At 38.4% G+C, this 12644-nt stretch overlaps 1 protein-coding gene across 3 annotated transcripts in view; it reads left to right on the top strand.

Moving 5' to 3' along the window:
* The window catches only part of HECW1 (HECT, C2 and WW domain containing E3 ubiquitin protein ligase 1), a 454397-nt gene that overhangs the window by 245958 nt on the left and 195795 nt on the right, over positions 1 to 12644 (top strand). For all 3 annotated transcript variants that reach the window (XM_025379207.1, XM_025379206.1, XM_025379205.1), the window contains one exon: positions 8835 to 8929. In XM_025379207.1, coding sequence (XP_025234992.1) covers positions 8835 to 8929 — 95 coding nt within the window. The remainder of the gene's footprint in view (positions 1 to 8834; positions 8930 to 12644) is intronic.

The following is a 12644-nucleotide window of genomic DNA, read 5'->3' as shown; positions in this document are numbered from 1 at the left end:
CTCCTCAAGAAGGCAAAGAAAGGAACTAGCGATTGACCCCAATGAGACAACAATATGTGCACTCTCTGACTAAGAACTGAAAATAGCAGCTTTAAAGAAACTCAGTGATCTCCAGTGATCTCCAAGATAACACAGAAAAAGCAATTCAGAAATTTATCGAGGAAATTTAACAAAGAGATTGAAATAATTTAAAAAGTAAAACAAATCTTGGAACTGAGAAATATATTTGCTGAAGTGAAAAATTTATTACAAGTTCTCAACAGCAGACTGAATCAAGCAGAGAAAAGAATCGGTAAGCTTAAAGACAGGCTATTTGAAAATACACAGAGGAGAAAAAAGAAAAAACAATAAAAAGGAACCAAGATCACCTACAAGACATAGAAAATTACCTCAAAAGACCAAATCTAAGAATTATTGGTGTTCGAAAGGAATTGAGCAACAAGGAGTAGAAAACGTATTCAAAGAAATAATAACAGAAAACTTTCCAAAACTTGAGAAAGAGGTATATATCCATCCAGATACAGAAAGATCAGAAAACACCAAACAGTCTCAACTCAAATAAGGCTATACCAAGGCATATAATAATCAAACTTTCAAAGGTCAAGGACAAAGATGGCATCTTAAAAGCAGCAAGAGAATAGAAGCAAAGAACATATAAAGGAGCTCCAGTTCATCAGGCAACAGACTTCTTAATGGAAACCATACAGACCAAGAAGGAGTGAGATGACGTTTTTGAAGTGCTGAAAGGAAAAAAAACCAAAAAACAAACAAACAAAAAAAACCAAAAAGAACTGCCTCCCAGGAATTCTGTATCCAGCAAAGTTATCCTTCAAATATGAAAAAGAGATAAATTCTTTCCCAGAGAAACAAAGCCCAAAAGAATTCACTACCACCAGACCCATCATACAAGAAATGCTAAAGAGAGTTCTTTAATCTGAAAAACAAAAACAAAAACACTCATGAGTAAAAAGGAAACATTTGAAGATATAAAATCTACTGGTAAAATTAAGTACACAGACAAACCCAGAATACTCTAATACTGTAATTATGGTGTGCAATATACTCATATCTCTAGTAGGAAGCCGAAAAGACAAATTGATCAAAAACAATAATACCTATAGCAACCTATTAAGAGATAAGTAATATAAAAATATGTAAATTGAGACAACATAAAATTCAAATGCTGGGAGGATGGAATTAAATTATAGAGGCTTTTTAAAAAAATTTGTTCTTTGTTTCTATTCTTTATGATCTAAGATAAGTTGTCATCTCCTTAAAATAACTTGTTACATCTATAAGATTTTTTTGTAAGCCTCATGGCAACCAAAATGCAAAAACCTATAATAGATTCACTAAAAATAAAAAGCAAAAAATTAAAACATACTACCAGAGAAAATCACTTAACCACAAAGGAAGACAGGAAACATGGAAAAAAGGAAGAGAACAGTTAAAAACCAACCAGAGGTCAGGCGCAGTAGCTCACGCCTGAAACCCAGCACTTTGGGGGCCGAGGCAGGCAGATCATGAGGTCAAGAGATCGAGACCATCCTGGGCAACATGGTGAAACCCTGTCTCTACTAAAAATACAAAAATTAGCTGGCCATGGTGGCACGCACCTATAGTCCCAGCTACTCAGGAGGCTGAGGCTGGAGAATCACTTGAACACGGGAGGTGGAGGTTGCAGTGAGCCAAGTTCGTACCACTGCATTCCAGCCTGGCAATGGAGCGAGACTCCATTAAAAAAAAAAAAAAAAAAAAACAGAAAACAAGCAACAAAATGGCAGTAGTCAGTCCTTACTTATCAATAATAAAAACAAATATAAATACACTCAATTCTCTAATTAAAAGAGATAGGGTGGCTGAGTTAATAAAGAAACAAGATCCAACTATATGCTGCCTAAAGGAAATCCATTTCAGCTGTAAAGACACAGATAGACTGAAAGTATAGAGGTGGAAAAAGATATTCCATGGAACTAGAAACCATAATGGGCAGGAATAGCTATGCTTACATCAGATAAAATAGACTAAAAATCAAAGACTGCAAAAAGAGATAAAGTAGGTCACTATATAATGATAAAGGGGTCAATGCAGCAAGAGGCTATGAAAATTATAAATATTTATGCACCAAACACCAGAGCTCCCAAATATGTAAAGCAAACATTAATAGATCTAAAATGAGAGATAGACTACAATATGATCATAATAGGGGACTTCAATACCCCACTCTCCATAATGCCTCTATCATTCCAACAAGGAAATGTTGTAAGTAAACTACACACTGACCACATGGCCTAACTGACATCTGTAGAACATTTCATTCAACTGCTGCAGAAGATACATTTTTTTTTTATCAGCACATGGAACATTCTTCAGAATAGACCGTATATTAAGCCACAAAATAAGTGTCAACAAATTCAAAAAAGTAGAAATCATATCAGGTATCTTCTCTGATCACAAAAGGAATACAACAAAATCAATAACAAGAGGAACTTCAGAAACTACACAAACACATGGAAATTAAACTACATGCTCCTGAACAACTAATGGAGAAATTAAGAAAGAAGTTTTAAAATTTTTTGAAACAAACCAAATAGAAATACAGCAAACCAAAATGTATGAGATACAGTAAAAAGCATTACTAAGAGGGAAGTTTATAGCAATAAACACCTATATCAAAAAAGTAGAAAGACTTTAAGTAAATAGCCTAATGAGGTACCTCAAGGAACGAGAAAAGCAAGACAACCCAAACCCAAAATAAGCAGAAAAAAGAACTAAAAAAGAGCAGGGCAGAAATAAATTGATACTTCAAAAATACAAAAGATCAACAAAATGAAGACTCAGTTTTTTTGAAAGGATAAACAAAGCTAGAATAGCTAAGAAAAAAAGAGAGGAGACTCAAATAAATCATAAGAAAAAAAAAAAGGAAACATAACAACTGAGACCTCAGAAATACAAAAGATCATTAGCGACTATTACGGACAACCATACACCAACAAATTGGAAAACCTAGAAAAAATGGATAAATTCCCAAGTACATACATCCTACCAAGAGTGAACCATGAAGAAATAAAAAACGGCAACAAACCAATAATGAATAATAAGACTGAAGCCATAATAAAAAGTCTCCCTTCAGAGAAAACTTCAGGACCTGATGACTTCATTGCTGGATTCTACCAAATATTTAAAGAAGAATGAACACCAATTCTGCTTCAACTCTTCAAAAAAATCAGAGGAGGGAATTCTTCCAAACTCATTCTACAAGGCCAGCATTATCCTGGTACCAAAGCCAGACAAGGGCACAACAAAAAAAAAAAAAAAGGAAACTACAGGCCAGTATCACTGATTAACATAGATACAAAAGTCCTCAACAAAACACTAGCAAACCTAATTCAACAACACATTAAAAAGAGTATTCACCACGATCAAGTGGGATGCATCACAGGGATGCAAGGATGATTCATCATATACAAATCAATAAATGTCATACATCACGTTAACCCAGAATGAGGAACAAAACCATATGATCATTTCAATAAATGCTGAAAAAGCATTTGACAAAATTCACATCCTTTTATGATAAAAACCCTCAACAAACTGGGTATAGAAGGAACATACCTCAAAATAATGAAGACCATGTGTGACAAACCCATAACTAACATAGCACTGAATGGAGAAAAAAATGAAAGCCTTTCTTCTAAGATCTGGAACAAGACAAAGATACACACTTTCACCATTTTTATTCAATATAGTACTAGAAGTTCTCGCCAGAGCAATTAGGCAAGAGAAAGAAAGAAAGGGCATCCAAATTGGAAAGGAAGAAGGTAAAGTAGACTTGTTCAAATACGACATGATTTTATATTAAAAAAAAAAAAAGATTCCACCAAAAATTGTTAGAACTGATAAGCAAATTTAGCAAAGGTGCAGGATACAAAATAAACATACAAAAGTCATGTATATATGCCAACAGCAAACAATCTGAAAAAAGAAATCAAGAAAGCAATCCCATTTACAATAGCCACAAAGAATGTAAAATACCTAGGCATCAATTTAATGAGCAATGGAAAACTGTAAAACACTGTTGAAAGACATTGAAGTAAACATTTAAAAATAGAAAGATATTCCATGCTTATGTATGAAAGAATTACTATGACTAAAATGACAGTTCTACCCAAAGCAATTTACAGACTCAATGCAATTACTACCAAAATATCAATGACATTCTTCACAGAAATAGAAAAACTAATCCTAAAATATATATGGATCCACAAAAGACCCTGGATAGCCAAAGCAATTCTGAGCTAAAAAGAACAAAAGTGGAGGCATCATACTACTTGACTTCAAAATATGCTACAAAACTGTAGTAACCAAATCAGCATGGTAGTGGCAAAAAACAGACACATAGACCAATGGAACATATAATAATAAAGGACCTAGATATAAATCCAGGCATTTGCAGCCAAGTCATTTTCAACAAAGGTGCCAAGAACATACAATGGGGGAAGATTAGTCTCTTCAATAAATAATGCTGGGAAAACTGGAAATCCATATGCAGAAGAATGAAACTAGACCCCTATTGCTCATCATACACAGAAATTACAACAAAATGGATTAAAGGCCTAAATCTAAGACCTAAAACTGAAACTACTAGAAGAAAATATTGGGGAAACTCTCCAGGACATTGGTCTGGGCAAAGATTTCTTTGTGTTAGACCTAAAAATCACAGGCAACCAAAGCAACGGTTGACAGATAGGATTATATCAAGCTGAAAGTCTCCTGCACTGCAAAGGAAACAATCAACAAAGTGAAGAGACAAGCCAAAGAATGGGAGAAAATATTTGCAAACTATCTGTCTGATAAGGAATTAATAACCAAAATTACAAGAAGCTTAAACAACTCGAGAGCAAAAAACAACCTGATTTTTAAGTGGACAAAAGATGTGAATAGACATTTCTTAAAAGAAGACAGACAAATGGCCAACAGGTGTATGAAAAAAATGCTCAACATCAGTAATCATCAGAGAAATGCAAATCAAAACCACAATGAGTTATCATTCACCCCAATTAAAACAAGACAGGTAGTAACAAATATCGGTGAGAACACAGAGAAAGGGGAACCCTCGTACACTGCTGGTGGGAATGTAAATTAGTACAGCCACTGTAAAAATCTGACAGATTCCTCAAAAAACTAAAAAAAGAACCACCATATGACCCAACAATTCCATTACAGGGTATATAGCCAAAAGAAAGGAAGTCAATATATCGAAGAGATATCTGCACTCCCATGTTTATTGCAGTACTGTTCACAACAGCCAAAATATGGAATCAACCTAAGTGCCCATTAATAGATGAGTGGATAAAGAAAATGTGGTATGTAATATTATTCAGCCATAAAAAGAATGAAATTCTGTCATTTGCAGTAACACGGATGGAACTGGAGGTCATTATGTTGAGTGAAATAAGCCAAGCACAGAAAGATAAATATTGCGTGTTTTCATTCATATGTGGGAGCTAAAAAAAGTGGATCTCATGGAGATTGAGAGTAGATTGGTGGTTACCAGAGACCAAGAAAGGTAGAAGGAAGAAGAGGATGAATAGAGATTGATTAATGGGTACAAATATACAGTTTGATAGAAGAAATAAAATCTAGTGTTTGATAGATCAGTAGAGTGACTATAATTTATAATAATTATCATATGTTTCAAAATGGCTAGAAGAGAATAATTCAAATGTCTGTAGCACAAAAAAGACAAATAATTAAGATGATGTACATCCCGATTACATTGATTTGATCTCTACAAATTATATGAATGTATTCAATCATCACATGTATCCTGAAAATATGTACATTTATTATGTATCAAAAAAAAACTAAAAATGGAAGAAACAAAGAAGAGTACAGAGTTTGAAGGGTTCCATGAATTATTGGCTCAAAATATGCACTGATCTGCTCATCTAGCAATAGGGTTCAATGCAGGATTGTATATCATTTCCCTGACCTTTTTGCTCAAAGGCATTGAAATAATTTTTTATTTAAATTGAAATCTAGTATTGCCCGTTTGGGATCCCTGGTACCTAAAAGTCCCTTCCACCCAACTGAGCTGAAGGTGAGGCCATTTGGCCCCTCCATGCTGATCCCACCGGCACCTACAAGCAGAGTAACTCATGGACTAGGCAACACCAACTCATTGTGATTAACTAGATGGATGGCTCACTGCTTTATTCAGAGTCCTTCCCTGATCCCTGACTTACAGGAAACTTGCCTCTCAGGCCAACAAAGTGTTGGATCCAGGTGTGTAGACCTAACATGGGGACAACGTTGAGGTGTCTTGGAGAATAAGTACAGAACTGGGTTATAAGATTGTCCACCAAGAGCTTGAAAAGACAATCTACAGACATGTGAAAGAACTGTAGAGAAAATAACTCAGGAAGGAAACTCAAAGTATAGGCATATCTGAAGTAAGAACACGTCCACTAACAAAGGGACTGATAAGCATCCAGGCATCACCCACGCAGTGGAAAATCTGAACAACTGCAATTCAATTCAATGACTTCAAAAAAAATTTAAATAGCCAATTAAAACTTGATGGAAAAGTTTAATCCTACTAATAATCAAATAAATGAAATAAAAATAATAATCGGATTCTATTTTAAGCCTATTTTTAAGTGATGATATTCAGTGCTAACATGGGTTCTATGAGATGGTCAGACTCACATTTCCTGATAGAAATACTAAGTATTATTTGGAAAGCAATTTGGCCACAGGAAGGGAGGATCCCTAAAATATTCTTTTGTTTGTTTGTTTGTTTGTTTGTTTGTTTGAGACTGAGTCTTGCTCTGTTGTCCAGGCTGGAGTGCAATGGTGTGATCTTGGCTCACTGCAACCTCCACCTCCTGGGCTCCAGCAATTCTCCTGCTTCAGCCTCCTGAGTAGCTGGAATTGCAGGAGTGCACCACCACGCCCAGCTAATTTTTGTATTTTTAGTAGAGATGAGGTTTCACCATGTTGGCCAGGCTGGTCTCAAACTCCTGACCACAAATGATCCACCCACTTCGGCCTCCCAAAGTGTTGGGATTACAGGCATGAGCCACCGCACCCGGCCCATATCTTTTAACCTAAGGAAGACTACTGCTGTATTCATATCTATAGCACTGAGGAAACCTTTACATATCAGTTAGGCTTAGGTTTAGCTACATATAACAGAAATCCTAATGGTAAATGCATAGGTGTTATCTGCCAGGGAGGCTGCAAAATATAGTACTTTAGCTGGACATTATCACTCAAAATAAAATTGAGATTCTGTTATTAAGGAGGAAAGGTAGAATGGATGTCAGGTAGGTATCTAGCGATTTTTGCTCCATTGTCCTAGGGAGAAAATTTGAACTTAAAAAATAATTTGTAAAAAGGAATTGGTTTTCAGAGAAAAGCCTGAATTTCCAAATATAGGAAATACTTGCAATGTGTAAATCTACTCAGTTGTTCTACATAATAAGTAATGTTATTTGAGGAGTTTTTAATGATAGTTGGCCATGCTTATTTCATAATGTCAATTTTTTTAAAAAGCAAAATGGATTATTCTATAGTTTATAGTCTCAATTATGCAAAAATCTCAGAAGATTGTTATTTCATTTATACTTATCTTCATTTTTCATATTTTCCATTCTGAGCACATTTTAAATGCATGCTAAAAAATTGTAGACATTATTTTTAATATGATACTTGATGGCAAATTTTCATATTTGAGAGAAAAGATCTCAAATTGGAGATTTCTCGTATTTCAAACAAAATATAAGGGGCCAAGACAGAGCCTGGTAATTTTTTTTAATTTTAAGAAAACAAATTCTATAAACAGTGAATTGGGGAAAGCAAGTCACCTTCAAATGAACTAAACTCATGTTGGCTACAGATCTTACCCTGTACAGAACCAAATGCCAGAAGGAAAAGGACTCATGTTATTGTCATTTAGTCATCACATCATCACAATCACTGACACTTACTGAGCACTTAATTGAATCTAAGCACTTTTATTTGCTTAACCAACATCTTGTGAAGTCCTATTTTAACAGGGGGTACAGGGACTTATCCATTGTCTCACAGATTATAAATAACGGAGCTGAAATTCAAACCCAGTGTGATCCCCCTAAACTCTTTGTATTCTGCTAAACATCTATAGAACTTTTTTTTTTTTAAATAGAGTCTCACCCTGTTACCCAGGCTGGAGTCCACTGATGTGATTATAACTCTCTGTAGCCTTAAACTCCTGGGCTCAAGCGATCCTCCTGCCTCAGCCTCCCAAGAAGCTGGGAACTACAGATGCGTGCTACCACTGCCAGCTACATCTATAGAACTTTGAAGGAAAACAAATTGTGGTGCATTATCATCGATGGGTATAGGAGTTTAGAAAATATGCCTCCCTCCCATGTACTTCAATAACTTCTCAAAGTATTTCTGCAAATTACCAAGATATTAATCACAATGAATTGAATAATAGGACATTACAGAAGGAACAGACAGGTGGTAGGCTGTCTCAGAACATCTTAGAACTAAGGGTTTAAAATCAATGACCTCTAATGGGGTCGGATGGATCCTGAGAAGTCCAAATAATGGACTTAACTTGGATACAAAATGTTAAGGCCAAAACAATTTTTCATGTCACAGTTTTAGGAAGAAGTCAGACCTGTCCTTGAGGCCACATGAGGAGCATCATTGTCGAGTGTGGCCTGGCTTGCTCATGGGGGGAATTAGGTTGCAGTTCTTAGAGATGTCCTCTGTGGCCATAGCTGCCTCTCCCTGGGTTATACCCTACTTCTCAGTCTCGTTTTTTGTTTGTCTTTCAGCTGAAACTAAGATCTGCTTCAAATACTACCATGGAGTGAGTGGGGCCCTGCGAGCAACCACCCCCAGTGTCACGGTGAAAAACTCGGCAGCTCCTGTAAGTCTCATTTCTCCGTCTGCGGTTACACCTAACTCTGGTCTTTCTTCACTTGCCTATTTTGTTCTTGTGTGTGTGTGTGTGTGTGTGTGTGTGTGTACATGTACATACACACATATGGAGATATACTGATAGATTGATTATGAATAAATGGAGAGACACCTCAAAATAGTCAAGAGGAATGAGATCCATAGTCGACCTTATTAAAGCTCATGCTACACTTGTGTGTTAGGGAGGAGCCAAACTTCTGTATTTTCCTTAGATGGCCAAACGTTTCTAACAGAGACATGTGCAATCACAGCGAAGAAGCCTTTTCTTTGGATCGCATTTTTTAACTGTTTGGTTTTAAATATTGATATTTTCTTATGTTTTTATTTCTTTTAGGCTTGTAAATAAATTAATGAAGTGGGATTTATTGCCTCAGGTTGATTTTAGTCATAGAATTATAATGTGATAGGCCCGGAAAGACCAGAATCTCTCACCCTTCTCTGTGTATAAATGAGGACAGTGGCCAAGGAGCCTAAATAATCTATCTCAGGTCACAGAACTCATTGCAGATCCAGGATTTAAGTCACATCTTTTGTTCCCTGCTGTGTGACTTTGCTCAGGCCTGTGGTAATAGAGGCCATTTTCCTAAGTTATAATCCAGTTTTTATCCTTGTAGTGCTTCTCACTTAGTTCTTAATACATCTGATTAGGCTGAAATGCACTGAGAAATGGCATTCCTTTTCCTTTTCCTTTTCACATATATTTAAAATGACCAACTGGGGAGGCTGGACAGAAACCAGTGGGGGACTTTGTCATGCTAGTGGAAGTAAAACAGACTCTTTTTTTTTTTAACATTTAAAAAAAAACAGGCCAGGCCCAGTGGCTCACGCCTGTAATCCCAACACTTTGGGAGGCCCCAGGCAGGCAGATCACTCGAGGTCAGGAGTTTAAGACCAGCCTGGCCAACATGGTGAAACCCTGTCTCTTATTAAAAATACGAAATTAGCCAGGCATGGTAGCGAGTGCCTACAATCCCAGCTACTTGGGAAGCTAAGGCAGAAGAATCACTTGAACCCGGGTGCAGTGAGCAGAGATCGCGCCACTGCACTCCAGCCTGGGCAACAAGAGCAAAACTCTGTTTCAAAAAAAAAAAAAAGAGAGAGAGAGAAAGAGAAAGTATTTGACATCAAATATGAATGATTCAGAAAGGACTTTGACTCCAAAAAATATTCCACTTTGCTGCTTTGCAAATCAGTTCTACAGCATCCTGAACTTGAGCTGATTGAGGCCTTGGTAGAAAGCAGTAAGGTAAGCACGCCCGAGACCCAAAGCCTGGCTGGACACTGAACTGGGTTTACCCTCCGGGAACTCAGTGGGAGGTGCAGTGGGAAGAGAGGGAGAGGCACATGTGCTTTTGACGGCTTTGCTGTTTTTCCCTCACTGGCCATGCAGATTGGAACATGATTCCTGTCTGTCTGGGACAGCAGTTAAGTGTGAGAATCTAGGGAGGTGTCCTCAGAGTGCCAGAACCTCTCTTCCAGGCCCGTTTGTTTGGGCATCCCTCAACAGAGGGTACCCCCTAAAACCTAGCCAATCATTGAGGCTGGAGGGACAACTAAGTCAAGGTAGCTTAGGGACAGCTACATTGAGGCAGAAAAGAAAAGGTGAACCAGAAGCTAGGGAGACAGAGCAGGAAGGCGTTGAACACACAACAGGCAGAGAAGGAAGGAGGCAGGAAGTGGAGTGAAGCCAATTAGGGAAAACCCTTCCACTGCAGGCCTGGCCTCTTGCCACTGCACAGCAGGTCACTGAATGAGGCAGACACAAGGATCCCTCAGCAGGGATTGGCCGTGCCCACTGACGGGACTGGCCTGTTGGCTCAAGGCTCGAAGGGGAGAGGAGTTCCTCACCTTCTTCTGCTCTGGAATGATACTCTGGGTGTGTTGGCCAGCCCTGGAATTCAGACAAATTCTTACCTGAAGCACTTTTTCTTATTTAAATAAAGCTCCCTAGAGCATTTGACTTCTCCGAACTCAGCCTGCTGGAGACTCCAGATGTTCACCTGCTGCTCGGACCAGTGCAAAGTGTGACATACATCATCACAGTGTTGTGCAATGTAGGCTTAAAATTAAGCAAGAGGCCAACTGCCCGGAAAATGGCCTCTAAAGTATGATGTACAGCCCCTTAGGGCAGGATAAATTGTCAACAAGCATATGCTCCCCAAGGGCTGCCATCACCAGAAACAAAGGCTTGTACCTCAGAAGAGGAAATGAGATGCTTCCATCACACTGTTGACATAAGGTTCAGCAGGTGCCTGATTGCTACTGCCCTGACCTCACCTTTGTCATTCCACGTGAGCTGCTGCTGCTCATACTTCAAACTCTGGCATCTTGAAATATTTTGACATGTTGCTGTCATCCTGATTTTTATCTCCTTAATGATTTTCTCACACAAATCAGTAGACACTTGGGTTGACACTTGAATGTACATCCTGCAGACAACTTTTATTCCCCAAGCATGTGAGAGCTCAATCGCATAGCCCCTGTGCCACCAGGGACAAAGAGAGAAATCCTGGGCTCCCGTTGTCATGGTGAAAATGAGTCCCTGGAGTCCCGGGGCAGAAGGCAGCACACACTATCCCACAAAACTGTATTTTCATGGGCAGTTAGGTTTCATAGGAGCCACACTAGGAGGAGCCCCCTTTGTTTGATAGCATGGCACACTTCTCAAAGCTGTTTCTCACACATTACTCTAGTCGATGCCCAGCACGTCTGTGGAGAGAGGCAGGAACTATCATTCTGGTTAAGTGATCATTTGGCTCTATGGTGATGGAGCAGAACCACATTTTACTTACACTTTTTGCAACCCAGCTCAGTTTGGGTATAATCTAGCAACCTTCCGAGTTAAATAAGCCTTTGCAGTCTGGTCTGAGGACTTGAACACACTGTTTCTAAGGGGAAATGCTGTGACGTTTCCCTAAATCAATTTGTTAATAAACTTGGAGTGTCAACTTCTAGGTTGAGGATTGCTGCTGCTGCATTCATCCCTTATGAAGAGTTACTGTGTATTACCATTATATCACATCCCAAAAGTCACTGAGTTGGTTTGTGACAATACACTAAACCTACCATTCTTTGAAAAGGAGGAACAAGCTGTCACATGCTCCTTTGGTGTTTTAAAGCACTCAGAAAGTGCTTTAACTTTCTGAGCATTGTATGGTCTCACGATGCATCAGTTCTTTTTCTCATTGTCTTGTTCCCTCTCATCTTTGTCTTTGTCCCATGGGCAACTGTTGGGGTCCTTGTTTAAAAAGAGGTTGTCTTCTGCTCTTGTCTTGCTGGGGCTCTCATTTATTGTATATCAGAAACTATGATGGATGTGCTTATAGAGATAGATGAAATATAAGCCCTGTCACTGAGAACTCACAGTTACTCCATTATAAATTATAATACTGTGTAAAGTCTCCAGTACTGGAGCGTGCTGTGCTGGTGTGTAGAGAAACCCGTGACCAGGCACCTGCAGCAGCTGTGCTGGCTGCAGGAGGAGGGGGCGTGGCCTGAGGCAGGCACCATGAGAGTATGGTCATACCTTGGCCATACCTTGAAGACAGACAGGCAAGGCCAGCAGAAGGGATGGCCTGTACAAAGGCATGGGGTGAGAATTGGCTCAGGCCTGACAGGGAAGGAACCTAGTTGTCTTAGGTTTGAAGAACATGGGACTTATTGTA

Source organism: Theropithecus gelada, chromosome 3, assembly GCF_003255815.1.
Source record: "Theropithecus gelada isolate Dixy chromosome 3, Tgel_1.0, whole genome shotgun sequence".
Lineage (NCBI taxonomy): Eukaryota > Metazoa > Chordata > Mammalia > Primates > Cercopithecidae > Theropithecus > Theropithecus gelada.
Note: the sequence above shows the minus strand (reverse complement) of the source record. Positions and strands in the feature narration are given on the sequence as shown.